Source organism: Dama dama, chromosome 12 (genome assembly GCF_033118175.1).
Source record: "Dama dama isolate Ldn47 chromosome 12, ASM3311817v1, whole genome shotgun sequence".
NCBI classification, from domain to species: domain Eukaryota; kingdom Metazoa; phylum Chordata; class Mammalia; order Artiodactyla; family Cervidae; genus Dama; species Dama dama.
In genome coordinates, this window is record NC_083692.1 from 27,115,454 (window position 1) to 27,128,670 (window position 13,217).

The 13,217-nt window shown below is 40.4% G+C and overlaps 1 protein-coding gene across 3 annotated transcripts in view; it reads right to left on the bottom strand.

Annotated features, from left to right (window-relative positions):
• Positions 1-13,217, bottom strand: part of SYNE2 (spectrin repeat containing nuclear envelope protein 2) — a 320,326-nt gene that overhangs the window by 47,919 nt on the left and 259,190 nt on the right. For all 3 annotated transcript variants that reach the window (XM_061156908.1, XM_061156910.1, XM_061156909.1), the window contains exons 88-95: positions 12,246-12,450; positions 10,768-10,947; positions 9,986-10,114; positions 7,929-8,083; positions 7,676-7,820; positions 6,532-6,626; positions 5,075-5,309; positions 683-877 (exon numbers count right to left, since the gene is read on the bottom strand). In XM_061156908.1, the coding sequence (XP_061012891.1) occupies positions 683-877; positions 5,075-5,309; positions 6,532-6,626; positions 7,676-7,820; positions 7,929-8,083; positions 9,986-10,114; positions 10,768-10,947; positions 12,246-12,450 (1,339 nt within the window). The remainder of the gene's footprint in view (positions 1-682; positions 878-5,074; positions 5,310-6,531; positions 6,627-7,675; positions 7,821-7,928; positions 8,084-9,985; positions 10,115-10,767; positions 10,948-12,245; positions 12,451-13,217) is intronic.

Genomic DNA, 13,217 nt, shown 5'->3' on the forward strand with positions numbered 1-13,217 from the left:
GATACACACACAACAGATTAGAGAAAAGAGTGGGCTATAAGGAGTAAGTATTCTCAGAGAAATAAAAAGTAAAAATAGCTTAACATTAAATAGAAAGAAAGAAAAACCATACAAACCACATAAGAACTCAAAAAGCACAACAGTGCAGGAGTTAAGTTCAAAGCGGCTCAGAGTTCTTAAGAGCAACTTGGGATTTTTTAACACAAAAAAAATTAAGGATTTTTCTAATAATCACTTAAAAGAAAACATTTTGCTTTTCAGAGGTATAATCATAAATTATCTGGGAAATTCAATTATATGGAAAAGTGGATTCTTTGAAGGTAGCAGAAAGCTGAAGCATCACTATATTTATTTTCATATACTAGACTCAAAGACAGACTACACGTGGAACGTTAGCTTTGGTTACTGAACTTCCGTTGAACATGAGTTAGTTTCCTGTTTCATGAAGGTAAATATAAAAGAGCACCTCAAGTATTTAGATATTAACATTAAGCTTTTCCAGTGTTATATTATTATTTTAGGTAGTTATCATGACTTGTGGATCAGCAGGACCCGACCTAAGGTCCCTTGGAAGACCCACAACATGGTGATTTCCTAAAATCATTGCCATCTTTGCAGAGCAAACAAAAATTCTATGTACTACATTTAAATACCATGAAAGGAAAAGAAAATGCTGAGTTACCTCTGCAGCGCTCTGGAACTGTTTAATCACTTCTCCGAGCTGGAGTCTTGTGTCCTTCCAGTTGTCCTGAAGCTGGCTGATTCTCTTGTTAACTGACTCTTTAGGTTCCAGGTTAGCTGTGTTCAGTAACTTTTCCCCAGCTTCCAAGGTTAATGCATAGGTAGTCTGCCACCTCTGGAGATGAATTTCTTTATTCTTAAAAAAAAAAAGAAAGAAAAAAGTAATTTGCTTAAGCCTTTGATGTGATCAAAATATGACTCTTTGCATGTGTTTGTGTTATTTCCTTCAGAGCCTCTCTCTTTTTTTTTTTTTTTATTTCCTTCAGAGCCTCTCTTAAATGTTAAACTAGATATAAATTAAACAAACCTGGTTAGAATACACACACACACTCATTCACATCAAAGGCTGATATTTTAATTGAGTAGACAGAATACCACCAAATAATGTGTTCTTAAAATAATTTCCAAGCACTGATAAAAGGTGTTTAGTTTACCGATTAGAAGTGTATAAAAATACACTTCACAGAATAAAAGTCTACAAGATAAACGAATTCAAGAGTATTAAGAAAATGACTGGAGTATTAGATCTGATACTAAGAGCAAAAACCTATTGCCATTATGGTATAGTCAGCTTACTCCTAACCCACATGAGTAGAATGTGTACATTATGCTAAAAAATACATTACCATATGTAAAAAAGAGAGCAAGTGAGAATTTGTTGTGTAATACAGGGAGCTCAACCCAGCATTCTGTGACAACCTAGAGAGATGCAATAGGGTGGAAGATGGGAGGGGGGTTTAAGAGGGAGAGGACATATGTGTACCTGTGACTGATTCATGGTGATATGTTGCAGAGGCCAACACAATAATATAAAGAAATTGTCTTCTAATAATTGTATTTTATTCTATACTTCTCAATATTGTACAATTATAATTTTTGATAATTACTAGTTACTCAAAATAAATAAATGATTTTTTTTTTAAAAAGGGAGAGAACAAATAAAAAAGGTACTTTAGCACTTAAACACTTATACACATCAGTGTTTGCCCTAATGGGATAGCTTTTAAAAATTCTCTTTGGATATCATATAGATTTTCCTTTAAAAGGGACTGAAACCAAGTATTTATATTACAAAAATGAAGTAAAAACTTTACAACTGATTCATATTTCCAAAGCATTTGGTTTCAGAAGAAAAAAATGGCTTTTATTTCTGTTGTAAATAAGACTTCCTTTATTTTCAAATTTCTCAAGGGAGACATAATATAGGCATTTTCAAAATGGAAACTGATATTAAAAAAAAATCAACTGAGCATTTATTTACAAAGATAGTTTCAACAATACTTAGGATAGCCCAAATGCAAAAAAGAGGGAATTCCCTGGTGGTCCAGTGGTTGGGACTCCAAAGCTCTCACTGCCCAGGCCTGGGTTCAACTCCTGGTTGAGAAACGAAGATCCCAGAAGCCATATGACCGAAAAATCAAAACAAACAAACAAAACACCCCATGAAAACCAAATGCAAAAAAAAAACTGCAATTCAAGGAACACTGCCCCTCCACACTTGTCCTTCTAATATTCAATATTGCTGACATAGCCACTGTCATAGACATCTTTTAGCCATTTCAGATTGAACTCATCAAAAGACGTGCTTCTCATCCAGTCTCCCCTGACTGGTCAGCAGCACACTATTCACCAAGATCCTCAACCTCCAAACCTAGAGTCACCTGGATTTAGATTTTTATTTACCTGCCATATCCAAACCATAAGCACATCCTGTAAACTTCACCTACAAACAGCCTTGTTATCTTCACTTTGATCACCCTTTTCTTCTCCATCCTAACAACTAACCAAGACCACCGAAACAGCCTAGTCAGTTACAGCAGACTGTATTTTCCACAGAATGGCCACAACAATATTACTAGCCCCACATGCAGTTCTAGAACCTTGCCCTTCCCCATCAACTGGTGGTACCTCTACCCCCTCCTCTTGAATCCCTGTGGGCACATGTGATAGCCTTGATTAACAGAGGAAGGCAGAAGTGGCTGGTGTCCAAGGCAAGGTCTAAAAAGTGGTGTAGCTTCTCCCTGGCTCTCCTTCCCTGGGACATGCACCTTTGACGCCATGAGCCGGATGCAGGGAGTCCGGCTACTGGAAGCCGCCACGTGTAGAGTCTGCAGGCAATGAAGCCCAAGGAGCCCCAGCTGCTCCACATCCTGGCTGTCTGAGCTGAAGTTCAGGTCAGGTCAGTTCAGTCGCTCAGTCATGTCCGATACTCTGCGAACCCATGAACTGCAGCACGCCAGGCCTCCCTGTCCATCACCAACTCCCAGAGTCCACCCAAACCCATGTCCATTGAGTCGGTGATGCCATCCAACCATCTCATCCTCTGTCATCCCCTTCTCCTCCTGCCCTCAATGCTTCCCAGCATCAGGGTCTTTTCCAACGAGGCAGCTCTTTGCATCAGCTGGCCAAAGTATTGGAGTTTCAGCTTCAACATCAGTCCTTCCAAAAGACACCCAGGGCTGATCTCCTTTAGGATGGACTGGTTGGATCTCCTTGCAGTCCAAGGGACTCTTCCAACACCAGAGCTGAAGTACTAGATATGAAAGCAAGGGAGCCTTCCGATGAGCCCAGCCTTAGCCGCCATCTGACTCAAACTGCCTGAGAGACCCCGGCTGAGATTCGCCTAACAGCCCTGACAACCTCCAGAACTCTGTGAGAGAGTAAGAACTCTTCGCTATGATGCCGCAATAAACAGAGGCAGTACACTGAGATTCCTGCTTCTGTGACCCCACCCCTACCTGCAATCCATCCCCCTCAGAGCAGCGAGAGGACCTTTAAAAATACGAATCATATCATGTGGCCTCCTCTTCCAGTTTCAACAGCTTCCTATTACATCCAGACTGTTATGCAGCTGTCACGCCTCTCTCCAAAAATGCTCCTCCATGACTACCTCTCAAGTCCATTTTCTATCACTGCTGCCTACTGGCTACACCCATCGTATGAGCCTTCTTTCTTCCTCTTTTTTGCTAAGATTGTTGCCATCTTAGGGACTCAGGAAAGTTGCTCCCTCTGTCTGAACTGCTCCCCACCCCAACCCTCAACTCTCTGCACAGTTGGCTCCTTCTTATCACTAAGGTTCCAGTTTAAATGTCGCCTCCCCAGAGATTACCCAATCTAAAGCAGCCTCTTAGTCCATCATCGGCCCTATTTTAATGACCTACATATGTCATGTTGCTGTCTGATAGTTTCTTTATTTTTCAATTTGTCCGATTTTCTCCACCAATCAGACAAACTAGTATTTTCTTGTTTATTGATTTGTCTGATTGCCACATGAGAGCAGAGGTCTTCTAACAGTCCACACAATATAACCAGCATTTAGAACAGTGACCGGCACAGAGCAGGTACTCAATTAATATTTGACACCTAGATAAACAAATGGGCAAGTACAGGACTTCCGAAGAGTGCTGGTTTGTTTTGTTTAACTGTCCCTCTAATGTGACGCATGATTTGCTAGCTCAATGGAACATGCCCTGGGAATCGCCAACTAATTGTTCTAAGTCCTACGTTCATCAAGCAACTTTTAGATTAGAAATGTTGTTGTCTAAATGAATTTGCCCTTCAAGAGTAAGCAAGAATCTGGGACTTCCCAGGTGGTCTGTGGCTAAGACTCTGCACTCCCAATACAGGGGGCCGGGGTTTGATCCCTGGTCAGGGAACTAGATCTCTCCTGTTGCAACTAAGAATTTGGAGGCTGCAACTAAAAATCCCAAGTACAACTAAGACCTGGTAGAGCCAAATAAATAATTTTTTTTTTTAAACGAGTAAGCAGGAGTCCTGCTATAAACTACTACTGTGGTAATCATTTATATATTTGTCAGTACCTTAAAGGTCTGTCAGGCTTCCCCAGTGGCTCAATGGTAAAGAGTCTGCTTGCAATGCAGGAGATATAGGAGACGAGGGTTCAATCCCTGGGTCAGGAAGATCCCCTGGAGAAGGGAATGGCAACCCACTCCAGCATTCTTGCCTAGAGAATTCCATGGACAGAGGAGCCTGGTGGGCTACAGTCCATAGGGTTGCAAAGAGTCGGACACAACCGAAGCACAAGGCTGTAAAGGTCTGTCACCCCAAACTTCTGCACTCCCCCTACCCATCCCCTGTCTACCTCAGTGCCCACAGCCCAGGAGAGCCTCGCTATTTCTGGATGAATGGATAAGATTGGGTTTCTGACCCCACAAGGCTGAGACACGGCTGAGTCAGGTCCCCATGACCAACTGGCCTCCCCACTGCAGAGAGCACACTTGAGCATCAGAGAAAACACAAACCCTGAAGTGAACAAACATCTTCTAAATAAAGGCACGCTGTGGTTCCCACACTGCTGCTGGGCACACACTACCTTCAGCTCATGGATCAGGCTTCTCGTTTGGTGGAGGCTGTGGCAGTCCTGGCTCTTCACTGCGGACAGCAGGTGGCTGGTGTCGGCGAGGAAGCGGAGCAGGTCCCCCTCGGAGGTGGTGAAGGCCCGCCACTGCCGCACCAGCTCATCGATGTTGCCCTTCCTCTGCCGAACGCCCTGGGCCGCGCTCTGCCACTGCTCCTTGAGCCTCGTGAACTTCCAAACAAATTCCGGTCTTGGGGAAAATACATGGTTAGAGAATTCTGACATCCATGTGTAGAAAAAATAACTACCAACGTGTAATAGGAACTCAGATTTGCCATTTTTACCTAGAAAGAGTATTTTAGATCTGAGCACCATTCAACTTAAACATGATGGGGAATTTGGGGCTGGAGCAGGGGTGGTGTGTGTGTTGGTGAAAGGTGTTGAGCAGAAGAGAATTGCACATGGCCTGGTATTTTGCTGACATGCATGACCTCAAACAAGCTATTTTGACACAGATTATGCCAAGTGCTTTATGGAAAACTAAACATGGGGTCAATGGCAAACAGAGGAACAGGTAGGTCCCTTGTAATGTTGTTGATTACTTGAGGGTTGTACACTACATAATTTCAGCAATAAAGAACATGCTTTCTGCAACTACTCAACTATTTCTTTCCCAGATAAATAATACCCTTCATGTGAGAAATAGGGCCTTTTATTTATTATGGGAAAAATCATGCTTTGCTGTACTAATCAGATCAAAAGTAGTTAATCATCTTGAAACTGGCTTGAATTTATTACTTCGGAGCTAGGAAGAAATGGGGTTTGTATTTCTTAGTTATGCCGAAAGAAGATTGAGAAGCATATGGGCAATGACGGGGAGGAAACGAATGCCTGTGGAGACGTATGGAGAAGTTATTCAGGAGGCCAGGCCCACTCTGGGCTCTTGTTGGCAGGCGCACCGATGGTGTGAGCAGGTGCAGCGAGTGCCACCAGGCTGTCTGAGGGGCTCTGCTCAGCCTGACTGGAACTGCCCAGAGACCCCAGCCCCATGTGCATGGCATAGAAAGAAGTCTCTTCTTTCACAACTGTGACATAGCCACCTGCTGGGAACAGCAGTACTTTGAAATTTATTTTTTAATAGCAAAATATCATGAGGCTGAAGGTAGAGAGGAAAACATACTATAAAAGAACCCTTTGGAATAAAAAGTTAGTTAAATGGACTTGGCAGACACACATTTGCAAATCATCTGATCTGCTAAGCCCACCCTTCTACCACAGGGAAAAGGGTCCCTGATGTTTCTATGGCCATGAAGCAAGACTTTGTCCTAATATACAGCCAGAAGACTGGCCCCATAGCACTCTATCAATCACATGGCCACAGGCACTGATGTTAAGATTCATGTGGTGGAAGGCCCACCCGGTTGTATTGCCTTCCACATTCTCACAGCCATCACAAATCCTGGAGAGCTTACCTCTTCTCTATTTCTGCTGTGTCCAGGAGGTGTAAGCATTGGCTGACATAAGAATCGGCAATTATCTGGTTTATAGAAACTTCAGCTTCTAACATCTGTACGTGAATTAAAATGTAAAATATTAGTGAAAACTGTTTTCATGAATTTCCTAATAAAGTCTACAGAGGAGATGTGAGATAATTTATTTTCATATGATTTGAGCCTAACTACAAAAAATGCTTAATCATTGCACCTATGAATAAATCTTAGAAGCAAATAGGTGTAATAATAACTACATCTAAGACCCATGTATTGGATATTTTTGATTTGAGTTGTTGTTGTTGTTCGGTCGTTCATTCGGGTCCGACTCTCTGAAACCCCATGGACTGCAGCCTGCCTGGCCCCTCTGTCCATGGGATTCTCCAGACATGAATATTGTAGTGGGTTGCCATTTCCTTTTATTTGAGAGTCACTGAGTAAAACATGCATCGTCTCACTTCTTCTTCAAGTTAGGACTCAAGTAAATGCTGTTAGATCCATTTGAAGAGGAAGAAACTAAACTGTTCAGGAACTAACTCAAAGTTTTCATTTTCAGATTTCATTTTCAGTGGATGACCTTAATGTAACAATGCAGACTTAAATCAGTTACATTAAAAAGTTATAATAAACTAATCATGCATAGTTTGGAAATGCAGGATCTGCCTATAGAAGGATTTTCAAACATACAGCAGTGCAAGTATGGAGAAACTCCTCTGCAAAATTATTTATGTTACAATTATAATTATACCAGATGCCTCAATACTTTATAGAACTACGCAGTGAAAATGCAAAGAGAAGCTGAAGTATTTTAGCACGCTCTTGGTAAAGTGGTACCATGTTCACATCCTAAGAAACCAATGCTATGCCAGAAGTTTCATCTACTGCAGAAGAATCTAGGAATTTAGTCATTAGTAAAACAGAGTAGCAAAACAAAATTTGGAAATTTATGAAATGTGTGAGAGGTTTGCAACGATCAACCGACAACTGAATTTGCTTAAAGACATACATTCTGTGTTTAGGGATTGAAGATTGATAGGTATTCTGCGTATTTTTACTTAAATCTCTCATCCCCTGACTACCGCCCCAGGGAGAGGGGGACAGAGGGGCAGAGCATGGGTTTATTTACCTCATACGTCTTCTGCTGTTCTAGAAGAGCAGGAAGGCTGTCAGCCATGTTTGCCTTGAGTGTCTCTTCTATCTTCTCCAAAAGCTGGACCCACTTTTCACAGCAATGAAGAAACTTTTCATTCAATCCAATTCCTTGAAGCTCACTGCAAAGGTTTAAAAACAGAACAGAGCCACATAACAATGACATTACTGTGCTCAACTGTCAATTCTACCATAATTGAAACAGAAGGCGAGAGCCGGGCCGTTCTGACCTGCAGCGTTCCAGCGCCGTGGCCGTGGCCCGGATCCACTGCCGGTTCACATTCTGTAATGTCTTCACAGCCACGTCACTAAGTGGGAGCTTGAGGCTCACTTCGTTCAAATGCTCAATATCAGGTGACTGGGCTGTCAGTGCCAGCACATGATTCTATGAAAAAGAAATTAAACTCCAGATTTTTGGATGCCACTAAGATACCTCGATGGTGGAAAAGCCTCAGAAATCCCATAGGCCTTTCTTATCTCAAATATGAGGGAAAGCTGGGGCTTAAATAGGTGACTTGCCCAAAGTCACACAGCTAGTGTGTGTCAGAATTGGACCTGAACCTAGACCTATCAATTCTGTGACTTTTCTAGAATAAGCTGCACACATGGCCAGAATCAAAACAGCCCAGGAAACAGAGAGTGATTTTGGATTCCTGTTTTTGAAGAAGATGGAAATAAGCTTTCATTTTTTTTTAAAAGGATCCACACTAGACCTTCAAGTCCCATTTAGTCTGCCAACAACTTGACTTTCAACAGATCATGCAATTTATTTACAAAGTAAATGAAAATTCAATCCCTGAAATAACCCTAGCAAAGCATGGTACTTAAACATCCATATTATGGTGATATCACAGGAAAGCAAACTCACCAAAATTTTATTTTTAAAACAATATTCTAGGGACAGCATCTAGGTCAACAATGTATTCAGCAAACATCCTTCACAATATCCATGTTCTCACTACACAACTGTGCTCTAAGAGTCTAGGTCAGGGTTAGCAAACTTTTTCTGTTAAGGGCTAGATCATAAATATTTTAGCCTTTTATAAGCCATACGATCTCTGTGGCAAACATTCAGCACGAAAACTCCCACAGACAGAACATAAACAGTGGAAGGCCATGGCTATATTAGTGACACTTTATTTACAAAACCAGCTGGAGGCTGCATTCAGACCTTATGCCATAGTTTGCTGACTCTTAACTTATGAATATTGGTCCTTATGATCAAGATCCAGAATTCTTTAATTCTTCATTCATCTATATTAACTATACTAAACTTATTAAGGTAATAAAGAAGGAAAAAATACCATTAATTTAATAGAGTATTTTACTTTTTGATCTTCTACTAACCAGAAAAATTCATTTAATCACAGCATCCAATTGCTAGATTATTCCAGTTCACTGAAACTAACTAGTAAAGACTTTAAGATTTAAAAGTTTACTGAAATTATTGAGGCATATTACTAAAATAAATCTCATGACCCCGTATTTCCATTCCTGAGTGTATAGCCAAAAAAAAAAAACAAAAAAACAAAAACAACCCTCCAAAACACGAATTCAAAAAGATATGTGCAACCCAATGTTCATAGCAGCATTATTTACAATTGCCAAGATACAGAAGCAACCTAAGTGTCCATCAACAAATGAATGTATAAAGAAGATATGGTACATATATAATGGAATACTACTTAGCCATTAAAAAGAAACTTTTGCCATTTGCAACAACTTGGATGAATTTGAAGGGCATTATGCTAAGTGAAGTAAGTCAGATAAAGAGAAATACTGTATGATATCACTTACGCACAGAATCTAAAAAACACAACAGATTAGTGAATATAACAAGAAAGCAGACTCACAGATAAAGAGAACAAACCAGAGGTTACCAGTGGCAGGGCCAAGGGCAATACAGGAGCAGAGGAGGGGGAGGTATAAATTATTGTGTTTAAGATAGACTCTAGGATATATTGTACAACATGCGGAATATAGCCAATATTTGTAAAAACTGTATATGGAAAGTAATCTTTAAAAATTATATTATAAATTTAAAAATTAAAAAGGGAAATAATTGACAAATAAATTGTATACACTTAACATGTAAAAAAATAAAATAGATCTCTGTGTTGTCATACTTTTCTAGACACTAGGGAAAATAGGACAAGAATCAATGACACATCAGTGACTGTTGTTTAAGGGTTAGGATGCACATAGATTCTATAACATGATAGTAAGTCACTTATTTTTTATCCTATGGTGAGCCTGAGCCCTTAGAAATAACAAACATTGGCAATACCAGGAATAAGTCAGGATTTCCTTCTTTTTCTTGCCGGTAGAGCTTATCCAAATTCTCTTCTTCATGTGTAATGAGACCTTTTAAAGATTCCAACCGGTCCCCAAAGTCCTTGAATTGTGATAGAACAAACTAGAACAAGAGAAGTTTTCATCAGAAACAGTTTTCATGTGCATCTACAACAGAAGCAAGCAGAGCCTTGTGATAAAAGTTCAAGTTGTTTCCAGCCCTAAGGAGTTCATTATCAGCTCATTATCTTGAATATCCAGAACATCTCTGATATTTACTTTGTGCCTTTGGTAAAGTACTAAGCCTTCACAGGGATGAACAGACCACCTGCTTGACAGGGGCATATAGAAGAGTCCTACTAGTTAAGTGTTTTCCCCACTGTGTGATACTGGAGCTCCATGGCCTTCTGTTCATCTTTTTGAGAGATCATGAACTAAAGGCTTTTCAAAAAGAGAATAAAATATGCCACAAATGGCCATGCTTTAAGCAGCCATTCTGTGACTCAGTTACCCCACCTGAAGATTCAAATACTGTGTGATCTGAACAGTGTATAAAATATATCACTTTAACATGTTCAATAAAGAAGAAATGTGACTGAAGAATCACATGACTGCAGAATCGTGTCAAATGGTAGATATGTTTAGGGTGTCTTTATTCTGTTGTTTCCCTAACATGCAGCCCACAAAGCACTAATAACTGTCACTTCACAAGATACTAGGAACTGTGGGGAGTGTGCAAGTGTCCAAGACTATAACTTGAATGGAAAAAATAAGAACCTCAAATTCATTTGTTTTCACAAGCAGCATCTTTTCCAGGTAGGAAGCTCTCTGGAGGGAATGCATTTGACCAGACAAGAGCACATGGGTGTTGGACTCTGCAGGTTGTGGGAGTCGATCCAGGAGAGTGGAATTTTGGAGAAAGGCCTCTTTTGTCTTCTGCACATCACACTGCAGCTCCTGGAGGATAAAAAGTGTTGGTAAAACATTCCTCTTCTTTTCCCAAAACAAATCCCCACCTCATGCCACTCCACCAACATCTAGAAGAATTTCTGCCCTGAAATTGTGGGTGTGGCTGGTTTTTTTTTTTTCTTTTTTTTACTGTTTATTTTGTTTATTATTTGGCTGCACCAGACCTCAGTTGTGGCACGTAGGATCTTTAGTCATGGCATGTGGGATCTAGTTCCCTGAACAGGGATCAAACCTGGGACCCCTGCATTGGGAGTGCAGTCTTATACAGTGGACCACCAGGGAAGGCCCTACTGTTTATTTTAAAGAGCCAAAAAAGCTAATGCTTCTTTATGTGGTCATATCACTGGTGCTAGTTCGAAATTTGTCAGTTCAGAGCTAAAAGTGACCATGGATAAATAAAGCTGGGGCTTCTAGTTCATAGAAACTGGAAATGACTTTGGTAGAGTCTTATGAGTTCTATTTCTAATCATTGAACACTTTAGGGATCTGCTTTAAGGCATTTAAAGGATCAATCCAACACTTTTCTCTGTCTGAGACTTTGTAACATAAATGGATTCATATGCAGGGAGTGTGGAATCTCACTGAACAAGCCAATTTTAGAACTGATTTTGGAAATATTGCATCTATGTGAATTTCTGTTTGTTTTTTTTTTAAACAACAGATTAGATAGAAGTTGATCAGAGTCATATCTGTTGAATTCTTGTCTCTAACTGATATTTATTTATTTGACCTATAGTATCAAAAGATACAAAATCTGTCTGGTCACCTAATTTAACATTAGAAAGTATTTACTTTATAGCCATTCATTAACATAATAGAATAAAACCACAGAGAAAAGTATATAACTCTTAAATATTAGTCTAAAGATCACTATTTCCACAGAAAGGCCTTATTAACATGGGGGCGAATCTATGATTCTTTCTAAATCAAGAGATTCAACATCTACTTCTTAGATAACCACATTCAGCTGATACACTTCTGCTTTAATTGCAGACTTTGTACGAGGCCTCTACCTTAGAGATTTACCTGCTAGAGTGAAAGAGGAGACTTGGAAGGAGGTGGTCAGGTGCCCTTGACTCAGCTACCCACTGCCTGACCCTCACCTGAGAGCCATTACCCGGCTCCCCCAACCCCACACGTCCCTGCCCTGCCTGTGTCCCACATGGTCTGCTCACACACCTTTCCTGACCCTCTGCTCCCTCCCTGTGGTCTGTCTACTCCCTGGGTCACGGCCCTGTCCATCAGGCTGTCTTGCCCTTGCTTTTCCCAATGGGCATAACGCCTACCTTTGCATCCTGCAGGGCTGGGGGCAGGATCTCGGCCAGGTTGTTCCCAGATGTGTTGATGTTTGCGAGCTGTTGGTACTTGATTTCCTGCTGCTCCAACCTTGTTGCAGCTTCAGCGTGAGCACTATTATATGCCTTCCAGAGTTGCAGCAGGCTCTGGGCCCTCTGCAACTGGTCTGCGATGTCTTGGTTTACCTGAGTCCACCTGTCAGGGCAAAATAAGAAACAGGACCCCCATCCATCTCTTCCTTTGTAGCAAAAGCAAATGCATACTCTATCCGTTAAGCTAACAGCAGATGAGTTAAGAAGACACTGCTGAATGCCTTTTCAAAATGAATGCTATCATCAGTATATAAACAGAATTCCAACAGAATTCCAAGTTAGGATATTTCATTGACTTTATAATTCTCAACAAAATCTGCAAAATTTGTGACTAGCAGGAAATATCTATTGTATTATGAACATCTCTTAGGCAAAGGTGAGGAAAAGTACCAAACTGTTTGCCTGATGAAAATTTCTCCACATGGGAAGGGCTCCTGTTCATAAAGCAGGTCTTCAGATAGGCCTTATTTAAAATGTATTTACGTCAAATTTATTTTCTAATTACAAAAGCAACATGTTCCTTATATAAAAGTAGAAATTAAAAAAATATACTTTTCTACTTCTCAGCAAAGGGGTACTTATTTTCTACTATGTTCTACATTTTTTAATGTTTCGCTGTTTTGTAGAAATATGCTTTGTTACAGGACTAATTTCTTTGTGAATTGAGGGGAAAAAATGGCAGATATTACTTGGTACTTGATAATATTTTGTTCTTTAGAGAAATGTTACTTCCTGTATATTCGCTTAGTACTTAGGCTGATTTGCAGCAGAAAGTTACTTGGTGCAGACTGATCTTAATCTAATGAGAAAATTGTTTCCAGGTGTGCCCTTCAAAGGACGCTAGCACACTGTCTATGAGGGTGGGCAGCA